We start from the raw sequence: 22,179 nt of genomic DNA, 5'->3' as shown, positions 1-22,179 counted from the left end.
TTTTTCAATCATAGAGTTGTGAGACTCTTTATTCATAATTTTTCTAATAAGTACTGTAAGTTACAATAATTGATAATTTAAAATAATTTAAAAAGATATATTAAAAAATATATAATCAAAGATAAACTTATTTGAATTGTGTTACATAAATTGAGACATAAGGAATACATGAATGAAAAATACATACAAGAAAAAGAGTACAACAATACTCAAATTTTCAAATGCCAAAGAATCAATGATCCAATACAAAAGAAAATGAAACAAAAAGAAAACTTATACAATAAGCAAATAAAATTAACAAAAAAAAAATAGACTTTTTTCTAATGGAACCCTCCAAAAATAAATGGCTTCTCATTAACAACCCTACATGATTTCCTCACTTCACCTTGTCCATCAATCAATACTTCAACTCTACCCAATTTGACCATTGCCTCACCAAACTTAGTGTAAAAATCAGGATCACTAACAATATCATCCACAATATTCTTTGTCAATTCATCCAATGCTATTTGTTGATCAATTTGAAGAACCCCATTTCCCTTTTTAATTTCTTGAAAAAATGAATTATCTACCAAAGATGGAGTCTTCACATCAAGAGGATAAGTGTTGTCAAAAAATAATGAAATTCTAGGGCATCTTTCCTTTAATTCAGCCAATAGCCATGGGCTCATGCTTGGATCAGGACCACCAGTATTATTGTAGTTGTATATTCTATCTTTGAAGAGTGAGCAACGAGCAATTCCAACGGTGTGGCCACCTAGAATCGAAAATAAACAAGTACATGACGGTCAATGAAATGCGATGAAAATTGCCAGATAAGTGATTTATTTCAGTCTGGCTAAGTTTTGATGGTCAAATTAAAGTTACTCACTACCATGTTGGTTAGTGGTTACGACTTACGAGGGAGCATGTACTCATAGGGTAGAGTCACCAAACAGAGTTATGGATTCAATAGAACTCAATATATAATTCTGGCTCGAACTTTGTATTTGTATTTAAAAGTTTATTTAATATTTATAATTAATTTATCTAAAATGCACTAAGCAAAGAAGATTATGGCTTAAAACTCTAGGTGCACGCAAGCTAGTTGGAGTACCATTGTCATAAAATGAAAAATTAGAATAAGATGAAAGGTTGCAAAATAAAAACATTAAAAAGGATAGCATCCAAAGGTATGTCCTAAATGTTAGGACCGAAATAAGCAGGTGTAAACGCGGAAGCTAGTAAAGCAAACCTCAAAAGACCACGAGTAAGAAGACAACGAGAAATATACCAAAAGACACAAAGATTTAACGTGGTTCGGTCAATCGACCTACGTCCACAAAGGAAATGAGCAATCCACTATAAATATGAGAGTACAAAATACAGAGGGAAACAACCTCAACCAAATTCACTCAGAATACATGGGAGGTTCACACAAGTGATAACGTATCAAGCTTGTGACCCACAATTTCTCCCCCTAACCAAAACTCTCAAAGCCATTAAGACTACATTGTGAATGCTGATTAAGTTCGAAGGAACATTTCTCTATTTATAGAGTCCTAAACCTTTTCCTACCAGAAAAAGGATTAGTCAATCCAAAACCTTTTTATAAAAGGAAAACCTATTTATGGTAAGAAATCAAGGCAAATAAAACCCAACACTAAAGGCCAATATAATGAGATGTGAACCATATATCGACCGTTATTCAAAATCTTACTAAAAGTAAAATAAAATAAAATGTGTTAGGTAATTTCTTTGATTGTATATTCACCGTGGTGGGGGATAGTATGTAACGTGATATAATAGTCGAGGTGCATACATGCTACTGGACATCGTCCCAATAAAATTAAGAATTGTAAAAATGTGAAATTACCTAGAAGATAAACCATGTCATATTGAGTAAGTCTTTTGCTTGCAAAGAGTTTGATGGAATCAGAAACTGAAATTGTTGCACCAGGAAGATTCACATTAGATGCTAAGGAAACATTTCCATCCCTTCGTCCTGTTTCTACATCATACCATTTTCCTCCACCCTATGACATTTTATAATCAAAACCAATACAAATTAGGATGCATGTATATGTCCCAAATGATATAATGTAAAGGTCTCATCGTATTATAGTCACACAAATATTATAGCATATTTTTAAGACCACGAGTTTAAAGGAATCTTTAGTATTTTCTCACCTCCAAGGCCAATCAAATAAGTCATGAAAATAATAGTTATTCTTTAGTTTGATTGGGCACAAATGTTTAAGAAACTAAGTGAGACATTTGAATCTTGTCATAGATCTTAGATTAATGATGTGTCTAGTTCATTTTAGTCTTGTAATCTTAAACTTGTCATATAAAATATCGAAACTGAAAAACTTACTAGATATAGAAAGAAACACTCTTTTTTGAGACAGATTAAAAATGCTACCATTGAAGAAACAGAGAAAATTACTAATTAATCCCGTCCATGTTTTAAATGTATGTTTTACCCGATCCATTTTAAATCTAGTCAAAGGTCTTCGAGCCTTGTTGAGAACTATAGTTTCAAAAAAATGACATGTATCCCTTCACAACCTAGGTCAAAGGTCTTCTATTTTTTTGTTGAAAATAGAATTAAGTTCGTTACGATTAGCAAATCAGCCTCACATCATATCGATAGCGATTAGAGGGCCTCACATCATATCGATAGCGATTAGAAGAATTACTTATGATAGTAACATAAAAAAATCTCAAATGATATATGAAAGTAATAGTGATGAAATAAAATGTAAAATTTACCAAGACGACAGCATCTCTAGTTGCCATAGAAATAATATCAGCACAAGAAACTAAGCCTTGACATTTTGCTTCTAAAGCTTCTTTAATAGCATCAATGAGTTCATATCCCCTAACACTTGAATTTGGGACTGCTGTTTTCTCACTGGTGAATCCATCCAATAGAATTGATGCATCACAACCCTATTCATCATATGTACATATAGCAAAAATATTATTAAATGATAATAGTATTCCATAAAGAGCATTCTTTTTTTCATAATACCAAAATTTTTATGGAATTGGTTCATGAGCAAATTAAGAAAAGTCAAAAGGAAATTATCATTAAAAAAAATATTTTACCCTTTATGACATAAATTAATAGGCACAAAAATATAGAGAAAAGGCTTTAAATAGTCTCTTATCTTTTTCTTATTTTTTTTTAAAACTTGAAACACTAATAATCCTTCATGTTATAGTATCGAAAGGCTCATTATGTAAGATTTCATGTGCAACAGTACAAATAAAGGTAGATTCTTAATTTAATTAGCTACAATGACGTTTGCATTTAAAAAGATAGATTTAACCACGGACAAATTTTATAGCTAAACAACAGAATTTATCGCTACTCTTGTGCAACGATCGATTTATGTTAGCTACAAGTGAATTAGTGACAAAGTTTGCAGCTAAATCCAATTTTCATAACAGAACACTCTTTTTCTCATCTTTTCTTATGGAGTTATTGTTTCTACTAAATATAGATAAACAAATCTAAACATTTCATACACTAAATTGTGGACAAACTAATGTTATAAAATAGACGAAAGTTTCACAGCATCAAAAGTGTATCAATATTACAAACATGAGGGACAATTAATGTTCCATATGAAAAGATAACAATAACTTTAAGTCTTAACCCAAGGATAAAGATCTATTTTGGGCCTTTTCTCCACAAAAATATTATTATATGTTTAAAACCACGTATTCCAATATTCTCTCCTTTATTAAAACTTATATGTCAATTCAAATAGCTTCATCACATAAAATGACACGAAAAAAGTAGTGAGCATAGTGATTCGCCTGTATATTTGTGATTAAAAAATTCTGTATTCACCACTGCTATTACATATATATATATATAAGTTTCGTACCTTAACAAAACAATCATGAAATTGCATACGTAGAAGAGCAGCTGGAATATCCTTTTCCTTCTTTTCAATATGCCATGTATTTACAACATTTTGGACAACATCTTCAACATTTGTCAACCCACATTTTCCTTCATAAAATCCAATTCTAAGTTCCCCATAGCATTTTTCACAAAATAACACAAAAAATAACACCACCACAAGAGCCAATGCTTTAGACATTTTAATTTGACAAAAATATAATGTGGTTGATAGAGACACTCTTTTTTTTAAGCCAATTTATAGTATTTTGCTAAGGTTATTAATTAAGATAATAATGAAGTGTGTGACATGTAAAATGTGTATGCTTTGCACGACCATTTCTTAGAGATTGTGACAATAACGTGCCATCAAGTTGTTGAAGTATATTTATATTATACTAAAGTCAAAGCATATGGCTTAAAAATAGTGTTAATTAGTAGTATCAAAGATTCATAGAGGGCCAAGATTTTCTATAATTGGTATAAAATATGAAAAAGTAAAACACGATGTTCAAAGAGTTTTTGCAACATCTATTATATTACGTAAAATATAATTCTAATCATGCATACACATGTTAATTTTCTACCTAAGGGTATTTGGATCGATGAACCCCTTCAACTATACTTGGAAAACAATATATAATTATTTTATACTTCTTTAATTCAATTATTTTGTGTTACTTTTCTTTTTTTGCCAATTAAAATTAGTTACGAAGATTTATAATCAATATTGCAATATAAAATAAATAATAACAATGGTAATAAGTAGTTATTCTTTAATTAATAGAGCATTATATTCTCATATTTTAAGAAACAATCTCTTCATGCGAGCATGCATTTTCAAATGAGATGATCGAGAAGATGAATGGTTTGTTGTAGGGGCGTACAAAATCAAATCGAAAATCGAATCAAATCATAAGCCGAGTCAAACCGGAAAAAAAACCGACTAGTGGTTTGGTTTGACTTGATTTGCTGTTGGAAAAAAAACCCCACTATATTTGGGTTGGTTTGGTTTCAAGTAAAAAAAATCAACCCGAGACCAAACCAACCCGACATTATATATATAATTTTAAAATTTTATTTTATACGTAAAGATACTTACTTTGATATAATATTTAAATATTTCTTACAATTTTTTATAGTTTTTGTCTTTTAATATATATTTATTTCATGTTTGGAAGTTAGAATTCTTAATGATCTAATAAATATTATAGTCCATACATGTCGATAATTATAATAAAATTTAAATAAAAATCAAATACTTATGCAAAAAGGAAATCAATTCAACACTAAGAATGACAATAATATTGAATATTTATTTTTTAGTTTTACATAGATTTAGACAATTAAAATACATAATCTAATTTTACTTTCTTTTAATATTTAATCATGTAACTAATACTTATTAACTTATCTTAGCATGATTTTGAATTATGATCAATTTCATTATGACTTATTAATTTGCAATATTTGTTTTACGCGATTATATTATTATTTTTTTGGTTGGATATTTTAGTGTCATTAATCATATCATATTTTTTTGTTATTTTCTTGAGAAATAACTTAGATAGTTGCATTTTGGTAGGACTAAAGAAATATTTGAAGTACAAGTAAATTAGATGTTTGTATGAATACTTTATCGAAAAAACCCGAAATTGAAAAACTCGAGTTTTATTGGTTTTGTTTGGTATATGACTTCAAAGATCCGGCACAAATAGTTTGATTTGATATTTCAAAAACTCAAACCAACCTGATCATGTACACCTCTACTTTGTGGAGTTGGGTAGATAAAATTATAGTTGAAGTCATAATTAATTGTCTTTTTTATATATATAAAATTTTGAGATGAATTTAAATTTTATGATATATTTTGGCTCAAAACAACATTTGAAGTGTTTTGCCAAAAGAATTTTCCAAAGTTTGACAAATTTTATGATGAAATAAATTTTGCCACCCAAAAAATTACTTGCAATATCTATAGTCAAACGGATCTTTATAGCCATTCTAGAAATTAATTTATCTTGGAATGTAGACTAAACTTCTCATTACATATCTCTAGGTGTGTTTGGTATGATTCGTTCATTTTCATGTTTGGTTCGATAAAATGTTAAAGAAAAATATTTTTAAAACATAAAAAATTTATAAGTGATATTTCAAGCGTATTATTTCTTTTTTTACCGCGAACATACCTCCAAGACCACCCCATAACCACTCCTTACCCCACCTACATAGATTTCTCTAAATTACATAAATGAACTTGTGACAAAAAATAAATAATTGACTGTGCTTATTAAACACAAGAAAATAAGTTTAAAAATCACTTTTTTTTAAAAAAAATTATTCATAACAAAAACACCCTTAGTATATTATCTTATTCTTGTTAGTTATTTTTACCTTTTGTTTGTCTTTTGTCCAGCCAAAAAATAAAAGAGAGGGAAAAAAAATGGCATGATGATAGAAAAGTATATTAAGAAGTAGAGAAAAATGACATTCTCCTTTTGTTTCATATCATTGATCTGAAAAATAATTTTAAGAATCAATCAAATTACAACATAATACATTAAAAGAAAAGAAAAAAAATTCATAGAAAACAATATACTCAAATTTCAATTGCCAAAAGAATCAAGAAAGGAAGAGTCTCCTTTACTCACCCCCTCCCACACCAACTCAAGACCAAAAAAAAAAATCAAAATATAATAAAATAAGTAAATAAACTATCGATAATTTATGTTGTCCAGACTCTTCAAAATAACTGCTAGACACGCATGTCGCATCCTCCAAAGAATTTGCACGCGGACAACATTTCTGAAGGATCTGAACGAAGTCAAACAAAAAATACTCGTGCTAATTGAAAAACCCAAAAAAGAATGACTTCTTATTCACAACCCTACATGATGTCCTCACTTCTCCTTGTCCATCAATTAGTACTTCAACTCTACCCAATTTCACCATGGCTTCTCCAAACTTAGTGAAAAAATTAGGGTCTTTGACAATATCACCTACAATTTTCTTTGTCAATCCATCCAATGCTACTTGTTGATCAATTTTAAGAACCCCATTACCCTTTTGAATTTCTTGAAAAAATGAGTTATCAACAAATGATGGAGTCTTCATATCAAGAGGAACATTGTTATCAAAGGATGAAACCCTAGGACACTTCTTTATTAACTCAGAAAATAGCCAATTGCTCATGGTTGGATCACGAACACCTGTATTATTGAAGTTGTATATCCTATCTTGGATGAGTGAGCAACGAGTGTTTCCAACAGTGTGGCCACCTAGAAATATTGAAAATACACACACATTAATTCAATGAAAATAAAGAAGAAGTAACCGTCAATAAAATGAGTTGAAAAATCATCAGATATCAGAGTTTAATTTTCAATCGAATAAAAATATAAATAACCGAATGATTTCTTTCTATCTATATACCTGAGTCTTGATGGTTAAAGTTATACAGTGACCATATCGGTTTTGAGGTAGCATGTACTAGCGGGGTAGAGTCACCAATTCTAGAGTTACAAATTTACAATTTTGGTAGAGCCAATTAACTATTTGTTTTGGCTTGAGTCTTGAATTGTGTTTAAATAAAAAATAATTAATATGTATAAATAATCTATCCAAAATGTAAAAAAGATTTTGGTTAAATGAGGTGTAAACCATATAGATAATTAATGTTCAAATATATTAGTGAAAGTTTTAAAAAAATATGTTAGGTGATTTCTTTTAATCTGTTTAAAATTTATTAAATAAAGTCAATTGTCATTTCCTAAGGGAAGCTTCACGGTTTTATTCGTATCATAGTAATATCTGTATAATAAAATAATTGAAATATTCATAAATTACTGAATATTATCGCAATAAAAAGATACATATAGAATAAAAAGAGAATTCTGAACCAGAAGGGCTACTTTTTCTTATGCACAAAGGATTATTTTTTTTTCATTTATCACTAGACTTTGAGCGACATATCGTTAATTTAAACTCGAATTCACAAAAAGAAAAATTACCTAGAAGATAAACCATGTCTATTGGAGAAATATTTTTCTTGCCAAAGACTTTGATGGAATCAGAGACTGAAATAGATGGAGAAGGAAGATCGACATTTGATGCTAAGGAAACTTTCCCATCCTTTCTTCCTGTTTCTACATTGTACCATTTTCCTCCACTCTGTCACATTTTTTTTTATAATACAAATTAGGATGCATATCATAAAAAATATAATATAATTTAAACTTTTCTTTTTACCCTCGATAACAAGTTTTTACAGTTACAAAAATGTTATGACATGTTTAACACAAGTTCGAAAGCATTATATTTATACAAATGTTACGTTATTCTTACACAGTCTGAAATTAATCGTCACAAGAAATCTTCACTCAAGAAATTATTTTCAACTGTAATCTAGAATTATTAAATAAGTGTGACGTATAATTATTATATATATTAATGAACATGAGAGGAGTTAAAATGTAAAATTTACCAAAACAACAGCATCTCTAGTTGCCATAGAAATAATGTCAGCACAAGAGACAAGGCCTTTGCATCTTGCCTCTAAAGCTTCTTTAATAGCATCAATGAGTTCATAACCCCTAACACTTGAATTTGGGCCTGCTTTTTTCTCACTATTATTTCCATCCAATAGAATTGATGCATCACAACCCTATTCATCATGTACATAATAAAATTATTTAGTACACGATTCAATAGAAAATTGAAAAAAAATAATGAAAAAGAAATTATAAAGTAAAGAATCGGATCGTTACTAATTAGGTAAAAATTCAGGTATCAAATAAACAAAGCAACAAGGTGGGCATTCTTTTTTTTAGTTTCTTACATAGGGCAAGCATGCTTAATTGAGCATGTTAAAAAGATTTGTATTATGTATGTCAAAATACATAATACAATGAAATATTTGTAGATCTACATACACAACCCTCCTATATATTGATCATGAAATAATAAAATTATTAGTTCATTCAAATCCTTCTTTTATTAACCTTTATGTGTCAAATTAAATAACTTCATACAAAAATGGAGCCCGAATTTTCACTAAGTTATAAAACTCTTTCTTTCTTTTATTAAGCTTCATGTGTTAAAACAAACAACTTCACACAGTAATAAAATCGAAATTTTCACTAGATACATTTGAAAAATCTTTTTTCTTCTTGTGTTAAGCTTCATGTGTCAAACTATGCGACTTTCACACAAAGTGATATGGAAAAAGTAACGAATATAAGTGATAAACTACTTTATCGTGACTTAAAATCTTGTATCTGACTCTGATGTCGTAAAGGAGGACTTATAAACAAAATATATTGAAAAGGCAAGAGTTATATATGTAAGTTTCTTACATTAACAAAGCAATCATGAAATTGCATACGTAGAAGAGCAGCTGCAATATCTTTTTCCCTCTTTGTAAAATGCCATGTTTCAACAACTTTTTTAACAACAACTTCAACATCTGTTATACCACATTTTCCTTTGTAAAATCCAACTCTAAGTTCCCCATAACATTCACCAAAAAATCCCACAAAAAATAACACAACCACAAGTGCCAATGCTTTAGACATTTTTGCCTAATTTTTTTTGTTTGCTTTTACTTAAATTTAGTGTTGATGAAATAAACACATTTTGTGATCCTATTTATATTATTTTGCTAAGTTTATTATGTAAAATAGTTTATGCTTTGCACGACTATTTTAAAGCCTATTGTTATAACGTGCCTTCAAGTTCTTAAAGCAATTAAGCAAAAATTAATAGGTATATTTATATTAATATAATTGAAGTGTGTGTGATCTCAATTTATTTTATCACATTCTGAGAATTAAATTGAATAATATTTTTAGAAGTATCGAATTATACCAACTCAATATTTTAAAGTTAAAAGTTTTAGATATTTAAAAGTTATATGAAAAGTATTATAATTAAGTTGTAATTTTATCATGTCAAACGCAGATTCAGAATTTAGATTCTATATATGATACAGTTCAATCTTTAAGGTTTTCAGTAATGAACTAATTATATTGTAATTTTTTGTAATTTTAATAAATTATGCTTCGTATTGAAAGTATGTACTGGGTTTAGGTGAACGATCCACTCCTTCGTTTTATCGATCTGAAAAAAAAAATACATTTTAAAAATATTTATTAAAATTTACATAATAATTTGAATTTAAAAAATAAAATGTTCACATATATAATTGAAAAGCAGGAATATATATTATAGAAAATATTATATCATTGAAAAAAGAGATCACAATGAAGATACATATAAAGATGCACTTCCCATGTCAACTACTAGGGGAAAAAAATGTAACTATATACTAATTTTAATTAAGATTCAATCATTTGTTTTCCAAATCTTTGATTTGATTTGTTTCCTAATAATTTTCTTTGACGTATGATATTTTCATTTATTCTAAGTTATGTGACATAAGAAATCAAATATTTTGAAAATTGCCTTAAATATTAGGGATTAATTCAAAATAGTCACTGATATATGTTCGAGGGATTACTACGCTCACCGTGCACCTGCATAGTTGCATACTTGCATTACCACCTGAGTTTGTATATCGGGGATTAATTCAAAATAGTCACTGACATATATCCGAGGGGCTACTACGTTCACCGTTGCATTACCACCTGAGATTTTATATCAGTCACTGATATATATCCGAGGGGCTACTACGTTCACCGTGCACCTGAATAGTTGCATACTTGCATTACCACCTGAGCTTGTATGATTTCGTTATAGAATTGTAATGAAATTATTAAAAAAAGAAACACAAATTTTTGAAAAAGACAAATTTGAATTCGACACATTAATAAGTAATGAAATTGTGATGGATCTTTACATTAGAAATTTTTGTCAATATAAATATCTCACATTAAAAAATAATGAAACACATATAGGTTAAGTGGTTAGTACATATTAAAGTGTGAGACAATGTAACTTTTATCTATATGATTCTTCAATTATTTTTTTGATGATTTAATTACCATTTAATAATTAATTAATAAGTGATTATTACTTAATAAAATAGTATTAAATTTTTTTAATTATTTTATTTCAGTTTGTGACAAGTCTAAACCTTTATCACCTCAAATAATTTGTGACTGAATCATTATTCCACAAATTGAATTGTGACATAGTCTTATTCTTGAAGCATTTGATGTTTAACAAATGAAATGTGAATCTTGTAAGTGTATATATTAGTAATATAATTAATTAAAATGTGATTAATTAATGTTTAGTTATAATTGGGATTACATGTGTTTTGAGTTGAATGTTACAAAATTGGTTACTTGTGTGCATGTCCCAATCCTGGTAGGAAAATGCTAGTGATATTAAGTTGATTAAACATTTAATTTTATTGACTAAGTAAATTATGAAATTGATCATTGTGTAATGTGTATCAACTGAAAATTAAACAATATATTTGATAATTGTACAAGAGATTTTCCTTGAAGTTGTAAAAGATTTTAATGAAAAAAAAATTGTGTAACTATCTTTGGTAAAAGACCATAGGGTTGCCTAGTAATTCGAATTTAAGGCTAATTTATTGTGTTGCAAGAGTTGTAATTTGAGTTTGAGGCTCATTCATTTTTAGTAAAAATTGAAATTAAATTTTAGTGACATATAGTGATTTTTACATATTTGAGTCAATAGTTTTTCTAATAAAAATATATGTGTTTTATATTATCTACACTTTATAACTTTCAATTATTTTAGAAATACATATAAAAATCGAGTTCGTGTAAATAAAAGTTTTTTTTTTTTAACTGTGGAATTGAAATGATTTTACTTATTAAATATTAGGTTCATCCATATAAAAAAGAACAGATCTAAACTATATAGTTTCATTCGCATCTCAGCCTCCCTCGTTATATACTTTCGTTGTTAAAATTTTATATGATCTAATTCATTCCCCTCCCCTCTCCTTTTGAATTGTATGCACTTAAACTAATTGATTTTAGATTAAGTACTCAATAATTAAGACAAACATCTTGAGAGATCTTTTTCTTAATTATGAGTATTATCATTTATCGAGTGTTTTGTACAAAATTTTTGCTTAGTTAGAGCATCACTAGTAACTTGATAACAACAATCCTATGAATAGCAGGGTCCGGAGTCTAAAGGGTATAAAATATTAATAAAAATTTTAAAACGGTATATAAAATTTTATATTAACCAAAACGGCAAAATCGCTGGAATAACAACGATTTCCTCCCCGGAAAAAGCAAAATCGCTGCTAGGCAGCGATACTCATTTCGTTTTAATTTTTCTTTTTTTAATTTTCTTGATTTTTTTTAAAAAAAACAACAAAAATCACTGCCTATTTTCTTTTTTAAAAAAAATGAAAATCGCTGTCTAGCCAGCGATTTTCTTGAAATTTTTTTTTTAAAAAAAATACATTTTGTAAAATCGCTGTTGATTTTGCTTTTTCCGGCAGAGGCAATTGCTGTTGTTCCAGCGATTTTGCCATTTTGGTTAATATAAAATTTTATATACCGTTTTAAAATTTTTGTTAATATTTTATACCCTTTAGGCTCCGAACTCATGAATAGCATTGGCCCAAGTTAAAATATCATTTTTTTTGATATGTTTGATATTAAAATTTGATTATTTTATATTTGCATCGGAATGATGTAATTTAAGGAAAAGAGACTTCATTCCTCAAAGCAACAAAGGCCATTTGGCAAATTTTGTTAGGGGTATGAATGATATGATATTGAAAACTTTAATTAGATAATTTCAGTTTTTTAATAAAAAAAGTAAAATATTATGTCATCACCATACTAAATTAATCTAGCAAGACTTAATATTTGTAAGTTTGATTTCAATATTTGATAGTACAATAAACTTATAATTATTGTTTGATTTTGACTTATATATATTCATAAAATAGTTTTAATTAAGAAATATCTTAATTATATTATATTATTATAAGAATTATGACTTTATGTTTTTGTAAAAATATTTTAATTATATTATATTCACACTTTACATGCTTATAAACATTGAGTTAGAAGTTTGGATAGTCTGTGAATTTTGAATAATTGACTTTATAGTCACTCAACGTTATATTATCTTTTAGAAGTTACCCGACTTTCTCAAATTAACTTCTATTATCATTATCCTCCAAAATATAATTTTTGGTACCTATTTATTAATTAATATAGGTAAAAAATTTATATTTTTTTGGTCCTTAAGATTTATTCAATGAATTTTTTATCATATTTTCTTGTACTTTAATATTTTTTATATATATTTTTTTATTCTTCTTTAATCAAATTTAATAAGATATGATCTTAAATATCAGTATTTCAGATATGTTATGAGATTAATCAAATTCGTGTTTTGTACAATTAATTATATCACCATACTTAGTAGTTTCGCAATTTCTCTTGTGAATCAATTACACAAAAATATATTTTTAATTGTCAAAAGACAAAATAATCAAAGTTTCAACCCCAAACAATTAGTTTTTTTAATATATATTTATATATATATATATATATATATATATATATATAAAGAAATTATCTTCCTTAATTTTTAATGAAAAAAATAATTTATAAAATTCAAGTGTCTTCTTCCCTAGGCAATCTCCCAAGTAATATACAGCAAAAACCCCAAATCGAAGGATTTCTAGGGTTTTTTTTTTCACAAGTTCAACAATCATCGTTAAATTAGTTGTAGATTCAGTACAAAATAATGTCTCAGAACGGGAAATTAATGCCTAATTTGGACCAAAACAGTAAAAAACTTCTTAACTTAACGGTTCTTCAGAGAATAGATCCATTTGTTGAAGAAATCTTGATTACTGCTGCTCATGTTACTCTATATGAATTCAATATCGATAATAGCCAATGGGTATTCAATTTCTTTTGATAAAAATTGAATCTTTAATTGTTATGAATTTTTTTTGTGTGGGGAGATTTTAGCGAAGTCTTTTAGTTTTTAAAGAAGATTGTTGTATTTGAATTGAATGAGTTGGAATGGTGGATGATGACTAGTTTGAGATTTAGTGGGGTTTATTGATTGACTTGTATTTGAGTACTGATGTTGTTTTCATTTCTTTTTGTAGAGTCGAAAGGATGTGGAAGGATCCTTGTTTGTTGTCAAGAGGTAAGCAATTTGTTTTTTTTTTTTGATGATCATGGTTTTCGGGTTAGCTTTTGTACGCCTCGACTAATTCTATGGCACCTCACTAGCAATAGGTACTAGGTAACTCTGACCGTTAAGGTTAGGATAGATAGGATGGGTAGAAATCACTTTGTGTTTTTTTGTGTATGTTGGAATTTGAACGTGATACCTGATGGATTTCAACTCACCTTATCGACCACTAGGCCACAACCTTGGGTGTGTATGCATTTGGGTTGATGAACTTGCTTTTCTTTTCTTTTCTTTTTCTTAAGCTCAGGACTTGATTGAATTGATGATGTTTGAGGTGTATTTCTGTTTTTTTTTTTTTTGGAAAGGTTTTAGATATAATATGGTCAAAATTTGTATGTCATAGTATTAAGTTTGAATTTTGAAGAATCTGCATTGTAGAGATGTACTTTGCCTTGATGGTCAAATTATTTACTAGTAAAGGAATTAAGCTGAGCACAGTAGAGAAAAATTATTATACAGGATTTCTATAGCCGGCCCATCTAGCTATAGATTAGGACTCAATTGATTATTGATTGATTGGAAGTTTCTACATTTGATGCATTGTTCTTCTTCCTGAGTTGATTTGAATGGTATAGCAATATGAGATACTTATTACATCTTTGGTGGGTGTTGCAGGAGTGCTCAACCTCGGTTTCAGTTCATTGTTATGAACCGCAGAAATACAGGTTAGTTATTTGTTTTCTGTTCAAAATGTTCTGCTTGGATTGTATATTTCCAGAACTTTTGCATGGTTCTTTAATGTTGATGAATCTCAAGGGGGTGCAAGTTACCATGGAGAATTTTGAAGTAGTAAACCTGACATCAAATTCGTGTCAAGAGATAGTAATGAAGTAGTCATATTTGCAGGAAATTACTGGAATGACAATTGATGACATTATATCTTTTAGAGTCAATAGGACTTAGTTAAGAACAGATCACAATGGAAGCAGAGAATCTGCATTGGTGATAGCAGTCAGTTAGATTAAGACTTAACTGATGTTGCTACACTTAACTTTAGGAATGGTGTTTGCTAAGAGTCTTTTTTTATGGTTAGGAGCTTGTATATTCATGCCAGTAAAAGTGTAAGATGGAATTTTTTTCTACTGTTAGGAAGCTCCTAATAGTGGAATGAAATAAGGCCATGTTGACATGAATTCCATGTTGCTCATAAGTTGGTACAAAAAGTAAAAATTTTGCTTTCTGTGAGCATGTCTTTCTAGTTCTTTCATGTTAAAGATATGACTTTATTCGTACAAGCAGATAATTTGGTGGAGGATCTTTTGGGAGATTTTGAGTTCGAGCTCCAGCTCCCATATTTATTATATCGAAATTCTTCACAAGAAGTAAATGGCATATGGTTCTACAATTCACGTGAATGTGAAGAAGTTGCAAACCTCTTTAACAGGTGACCTTTTGAATCTTTTTTCCCTCCATAACTCATTCTTTTCCCATCTCCCACATCCCCCTTTCTCTGTGTGTGTGTTTTTAGTTCTACTCACAATTCACTGTGTTAATTCGACGAGAAAATATTAATTAGATTTGTATTGTGGAACTTTGAGGACTCAATTGCCTACGCAGTCATTCTTTTTATAGTATGTGCTTGTAATCTAATTATTCCATGATTATATGGAAGTAAAATTTGCTAGTTGTGCTGCCTATAGGTTGGACTTCTCTAGAACCTCAGTCTATAACATCTAAATTTATTGTAATGAACAGCCCAATGATTAGCAGAATGGTATGTTTGGCTTCCTCATTGTTTTAATTAGGTGAACGGTTAGATGACGTTCAAACTTAAAGTTGCAACTTTGTTTCATTGCATTTTCCTGATCAGTAAAAAGATGAGCTGTTTTACTTTGACTTAGGGTTGTTATCCGTTTAATTTTCATTACAGCTGAACTGTTTTACTCTGGTTCAGGGGTATTCTTCTTTTACCTTCCAGAACACCTCCTAATCCTCTCTTTCCATATTACCCACTATACAAGCTGAAATGGTTTGCTAGATCTTTATCTCATCTTTTCGAATAAGTTTCTCATAGAGCTATTGAGAAGTTGAGTATTGTATGACTTGAAACTTTAAGGCAAAGGCATCTATCAGAAAGGGGGGGAAGGGGTAGAGATTCAAGCTTGCATCTATGCAAGACAACTTCTTCACTGCTTCACTCATATCTATTTATCACCGTGATGAGAAGGGACTGCTTCACTGCTTCAATCTTCTCTTGCCTTTTCTCGTTAAGATTGTCTTACTATGCCTGATAATATGTTATGATATTTCACTTGTGATCAGGATACTGAGTGCTTATTCCAAGGTGCCTACCAAGTTCAAATTACCAACCAACCAGAGGTATTTTAGTACATATTTGTGAAGAACAGAATATTTTTATTGATCAAAATGTTAGATTCTCTTGTTTGTTAAAGCATTTTATTTCTAAATAGTTTGACGTTGATCTATTCCTTGATTTATGTCTCAGATATAGTAGTTTAACTTGGCACTTAAAAAGTTTTTGGTCTTCCCTCTGTTTGCTAGAATCTTGAATTGCAATATGACTGACAGCAAGCATAATAAATTTAAATTGATGCCATCCTAAAGAACCTGGTCAATGAGATACCGTTTGATTTTTTTCAAGGGTCGAACGGTTGAGTTGCAAATACTGTTAAAAACAATTGTAGACGCTCATAGATATGGTTAAAATTAAGTTCGCAGAATAATTTTGACAGAATAAGAAAGTTATCATAGTATCTCTGAGATGAGCGGGATAATGTTTGTATCTGCGGTGGAAGTATGCTTTTAGTGAAATGTGAGTATTGTTGAATGGGCCTTTGAATTGTTGGGTCTTGTATACTGTTTGAATAGGTTGGTCCTTGTCCTGCCATGGGTGCTTCCTACCATGGGTGCTTCTATAGCCAATTTGCTCATAAAAACTAGGTATATGCATGGTGAAAGTGACTAGGAAAAGCTAATGAGCGATTACTTTGTGAGAAGTGAGCTTTTAGTTGCAACTTGCAAGCAAGCTACAAGATCTTTGGCGAGGTGAATAGTTTGGTTGGTTGGTTTAGGATTTAACCATTTGCTCAGAATAGTCTGTGACTGAAGGCAAATTGCACACAGTTGGATTCTGAGAGGAACTTTGGTTTTATGTAATTTTGATACAGTGAATTTGAAGAGCTGGAAGCAGTTCCAAGCATGTCGGTAATGGATGGTCCCCTGGAGCCATCATCTACTACATCAAATACTGCAGATGTCCCAGATGATCGTTCCTTCGTGAATTTTTTCAGTGTATGCCTTTTCTTCCCTTCTACTTGCGCTTTTTTTTATCCATGTAATGTGGCTGTTATGCTGCATTTATCTTGCAGAAAATAATGTCTTTTCATGTGTCAGTTCCCTTGGAAGATCTAAATACTTTTTATCATCAACCTTTGCTTGGGGATCATTAGTTCTTATAATAGACAGTCCTGCAAAATTATATGTGACACCTTTGTCTGAGATGTATACTGGATTTTAACTAATCATATGGTTATTTTTAAGAATTCTCATCTGATATTCCAAACATTAACGATCCATCTATCAAGGGAAATCAAACTGAGATTCCCTGCAATTTCTCCTAAAGAAGTAATACTGACTCATTTGATGCATTATTCCACCCTTCTATATTGGGATCATGTACTTGGTAAGTTAAGTGGAGATACTTCTAGACTAGTACCATGTTATAGATGAAATTTTGTTTGCATATGTTTTTGTTTCATACATTGTTAACTTGACTGAAATTTTAGCATTTCATTTTGCAGAATGCTATGAGAATTGGTAGTGGTCCAAATGCTGCAGTTCAGGGACAGTCGTATGACTCAGCTGCAGTAGTCCTACCTTCTTCTCGTCCTCCTCCTGCTGTACCTCCCTCTTCAGCACCTGCACCGTCTCCATCTCCTCCTCTTTCTACATCTTTGACTTTGATGCCTACAGTCGATGCTCCTGAACCTGATACCAGTGCTAGAAGGTCTTCAAATCTCGTTAAGCCATCATCATTCGTTGGTCCTCCTCCTTCCTCTTCTCCACTGATACCTCCTGTCTCTTCATCTGTGCCTACTGCTCCTCCACTTCATTCCCCTGGGAATCTTCAATGCCATTACGGAGCTCCTTTGCTTCAGCCATTTCCTCCTCCGAATCTGCCTCCATCTCTCACTCCTACTTCTGCTCCTAGCCCAAACAATGGACATGTCATTAGCAGAGACAAAGTGCGGGAGGCATTTTTGATGCTTGTTCAAGTAAGTTCCTGAATTCAGTAGTTACTTTGCTATGTGAACTTTTTTATGGCTCTAACGTTTTAGAAATTTGCAATTGCCTACATTTGCTCTAATAATGAAAATATATATTCAAAGCGAAGTGGTCTGCTGAAGTGAGGGGGTGTGTATTTTAAAAAAGAAATACTCCCAGCAGCTTCTGACACTATGCTGGAGCTGCCCACATCGGTCAATTATGGGATGGGTGGTCTCTTTATATAAGCTTGGGAAATCCTCACATCTTGAGCTAGCTTTTGGGGTTGAGCTATGACCAAGATCCATTTCTTAACATGGTATCAAAGTAGGACCAATCCCGATTCACGTTCATGATGTTAGGCCCCCATATTAAAATCTCCCACACTCCAGATGTCCAACCCTAGGCCTGAGGGGGTGTTGAGGAAGCCCCACATCAGTCTATTACCTCTTGAGCTAGCTTTTGGAGTTGAGTTAGGCCTAAGATCCATTCATTAGCAGGAGAAAATCCACATTATGAACGTTACTAAGAGTACTCAAGTAATAAGAAAAACGAAAAAAAAAAGAGAGGAGTACGCAAACAATTGCTTTGAAACTTACTGTTGGAAGTCGGAACTGGTGTTTGGTTGCTTATCTCATCCTATGGGATCTAAAAAATATCTGTCACATAGTCTGGATGCCTTACGATCGGAGTACATAAGGACGTTTATAGTTTTGAAATTAAGTACTTTACTTTCTCAAGGACCGAATGTTTTATTTGAAGGGCATCTCTCAAACTCCAAAATAAATTGAACTGTTCTTCCCACAAATCATTGCATGAGATATCTAAAAGTTTCTGAACCCCTAAATCTCTTCCCATTCATTTTGCACCCGTCAATATCCGCCCATTTCCAACTCCCTTCAGCTCCTCTTAATTCTTTCCAATCTGTCGTCATTTCTTCTCCTTTCCATCTCGACCTTCCCAAACCTTAAAGAGAATTCGTCACTCGAAATTCTCTTCCTTGAATATGAACTGAGCTATTATTGAATTAGCTTGAGGCTCTACCTAAGAAACTCATAAATTTAAATTCCTGACGTGCCTTTTATCGACCAAGGTCACATTGAGGGGGTGATTTACAAGAATGACGTTGGATAGTTGAGACTATAAGTTAGTAAACCTAGCTCACAATTCATTGGTTTCTAGTTTCTTTGGTGTAGCTAGTTTGATTAACTAGGGTGCTTTGAATACTCGCGTCTTGAGATTTTTCCCTTTACATCAATTAAATGCCTGTTTTTTCTCTATTAAGTTATGCATCTGATTTTCGTCTCTATTTCCGTAACAGGATAACCAATTCATTGACATGGTATACCGCGCTCTTGTGAACGCTCATCATACATGATAACTGGAGGAACCACCGCGCTTCACTCGATGACATAAAAAAATGTTACTGGTAGAAATATGGCTTCTAGCTTATCTCTATTTGGGTTCCTGCTGTTATAGTGTCTTTTGAGACCCACCTGTATATAGTATTTTATGGTCTTTAGTTTTACTAGTTTAGATTTGATGTTTTACCTCACAATGTTGTGGGTTTTACTAGTCTGGAACTTCAAATGCTTCATTTAGCCAAAGTTTAACAAATTTCGTTACCTTTGCCAAAGTAAGGGGTTTGCCTTCTGAGTCGAGCTCGTCGCACCAGGCTTGCCTGGTGCGGGTTACCTCTCCTATGTGATTTGCGAGCTATTGCATAGGAGCGGGGGTTTTACCCTGTGCGCACCCAAAAGGGTTTACGGCTGCGGGATTTTCCGTGTCATCAAAAAAAATAATAATAAACAATCATGAATAAGGTTTCGTTTCCTGTATTTTTTTGAATTTCACTATTTGATCTAAAGGGAAAAAAGGAAGATCACTTACGATAAACAGAAGATAAATATTGCACAGAAGGCGATATTGACCTATAAGAGATTTTAAAAAAATTAGTTAAAACATTCCTCCTAATCAATGTTTTTTAATTGCTTACATAATAATCATAAGAAAATGGACAGGAAAATTTAGTCATATGACAGATTTTATTTTTGGAGATTATTCACTAAGAAATTTTTCATGGACGTTTGTTATGACCTAAAAAATGGAATCAGTCTGTTCTGCGGGGTAATGCTGCATGTTCAAGTTCAAATTGAGCTCCAAAGTAGGCAAAGAAAGATTTTATCGATTTTTCTGTGCTAAAGTCCATGGATAATTTTTTGTCTGGAAATCTCAAAATAAAATGACCGAAATTTCTCCGCGGGGAAAATAATGCATTTCAGATTCAAACGAGCTCCAAAGAAGGCAAAGACAGATTTTTTTGATTTTCGTGTGCTATAATCTATGGATTTTTTAATTAGGAAATCTCTACACAAAATGACCGAAAATTTTTATGGACGTCTGTTAAGATCTTAGAAATGAAACCAGCTCGTTCCGCGGGGAAAAATAGTGCATTTTCAAGTTAAACGAGCCCAAAACAGGCAAATGTAGATTTTATCGATTTTCGTGTGTGATAGCCCATGAATTTTTTTTGGTTCGAAAATCCTTAGAAAATGATCGAAAGTTTTCATGGACGTCTGTTAAGAGCTTAGGCTTGGAGTCAATTCGTCCCGTGGGTAAAAATGATGCATTTTCAAGTTCAAACAAGCCCCTAAGCAGGCAAAAACAAATTTTACCGATTTTCGGGTGTTGTAGTCTATGAATATTTTTCGGACAAATAATATTCATAAATATCTGTTAAGAGCTTAGAAACGAGTCCCTAAGCAGGCAAAGGAAGATTTACCAGTTTTAGTGTGCTATAGCTCATTGACTTTATTTTATTCAGAAATTCGAAATGAAATGGCAAAAATTTTTTATGGACGTATGTTAAGACCTTAAAAATGGAACCAGTTCGTCCGGTAGTAAAAATGGTGCATTTTCAAGTTCAATGTTCAATAGAGCCCCAAAAAAGGGAAAGACAATTTTTATCGATTTTTGTGTGCAGTAACCCATGAATTTTTTTAATTCAAAAAATTTTGAAACAAAATGCCCAAAAGTTTTCATGGACGTTCCTTAAGACTTAAGAAATAGAACCAGTTCGTTCCACGGGAAAAAATGGTGAATTTTCAAATTCAAACGAGTTTCAAAGTAAGCAAAAGCGAATTCTACCAATTTTCATGTGCTAATATTTTTTAATTCAGAAATTTCGAAATAAAATGACCGAAATTTTTCATTAACATCCGATAAGAACTTAGAAATGGAACCAGTTCGTCCCGCGGAAAAAAATGTTGCATTTCTAAGTTCAAACAAGTCCCAAAGCAAGTAAAAGTAGATTTTATCAATTTTTGTGTGTTATAACCCATTAATTTTTTTTACCTAGAAATCCAAAATAAAATGGCCAAATTTTTCATTGACGTCGGTTAATACCTTCGAAATGGAACTAGTTCGTCCTATAGGGGGGAAAATGTATTTTCAAGTTTAAACGAGTCTTAAAGCAAGAAAAGAAAGATTTTACCAATTTTTGGATGTTATAACCCATGAATTTTTTTATCCGTAAATCTCGAAATAAAATGACCGAAATTTTTCATGGGACTTTAGAAATGGAACCGATTCGTCCGTGGGGAAAATAGTGCTTTTCTAAGTTCAAACGAGACTCAAAACAGACAAAGACATATTTTACCAAATTTATGCGTTATAACCCATGAATTTCTTTACCCAAAAATTTAAAAACAAAATGGCCGAAATTTTTCATGGACATCCGTTAACACCTTAGAAATAGAACCATTTCATCCCGCGGAGAAATATGGTGTATTTTCATGTTCAAAGGAGCCCCAAAGAAGGCAAAGACAAATTTTACCAACTTTTTTGTGCTATAACTCTTTTTAACCGAAATTCCC

At 30.9% G+C, this 22,179-nt stretch overlaps 3 protein-coding genes across 3 annotated transcripts; 1 reads left to right on the top strand and 2 right to left on the bottom strand.

Annotated features, from left to right (window-relative positions):
• Positions 1-274: 274 nt before the first annotated feature.
• LOC107030011 (peroxidase 57-like) lies at positions 275-4,110 on the bottom strand. The gene is made up of 4 exons (XM_015231422.2): positions 3,882-4,110; positions 2,755-2,934; positions 1,856-2,015; positions 275-757 (listed from the first exon to the last, which is right to left on the bottom strand). The coding sequence occupies exons 1-4, from the start codon at positions 4,098-4,100 to the stop codon at positions 321-323; spliced, it is 996 nt and encodes a 331-aa protein (XP_015086908.1). The 5' UTR covers positions 4,101-4,110; the 3' UTR covers positions 275-320.
• A 2,255-nt stretch (positions 4,111-6,365) lies between these two features.
• On the bottom strand, positions 6,366-9,494 carry LOC107030090 (peroxidase 60-like). Its single transcript, XM_015231493.2, has 4 exons — positions 9,253-9,494; positions 8,382-8,561; positions 7,909-8,068; positions 6,366-7,176 (listed from the first exon to the last, which is right to left on the bottom strand). Exons 1-4 carry the CDS (start codon positions 9,469-9,471, stop codon positions 6,743-6,745), a joined length of 993 nt encoding a protein of 330 aa, XP_015086979.1. The 5' UTR covers positions 9,472-9,494; the 3' UTR covers positions 6,366-6,742.
• Positions 9,495-13,552: 4,058 nt separating this feature from the next.
• LOC107013517 (mRNA-decapping enzyme-like protein) lies at positions 13,553-19,940 on the top strand. Its single transcript, XM_015213409.2, has 8 exons — positions 13,553-13,777; positions 13,992-14,032; positions 14,696-14,745; positions 15,320-15,464; positions 16,343-16,399; positions 17,209-17,332; positions 17,842-18,315; positions 19,626-19,940. Exons 1-8 carry the CDS (start codon positions 13,619-13,621, stop codon positions 19,680-19,682), a joined length of 1,107 nt encoding a protein of 368 aa, XP_015068895.1. The 5' UTR covers positions 13,553-13,618; the 3' UTR covers positions 19,683-19,940.
• The last annotated feature ends 2,239 nt before the right edge of the window (positions 19,941-22,179 follow it).

Source organism: Solanum pennellii, chromosome 1, assembly GCF_001406875.1.
Source record: "Solanum pennellii chromosome 1, SPENNV200".
Taxonomy (NCBI): domain Eukaryota; kingdom Viridiplantae; phylum Streptophyta; class Magnoliopsida; order Solanales; family Solanaceae; genus Solanum; species Solanum pennellii.
The sequence above is the reverse complement of the archived record's forward strand: the minus strand, read 5'-3'. Positions and strand labels throughout refer to the sequence as shown.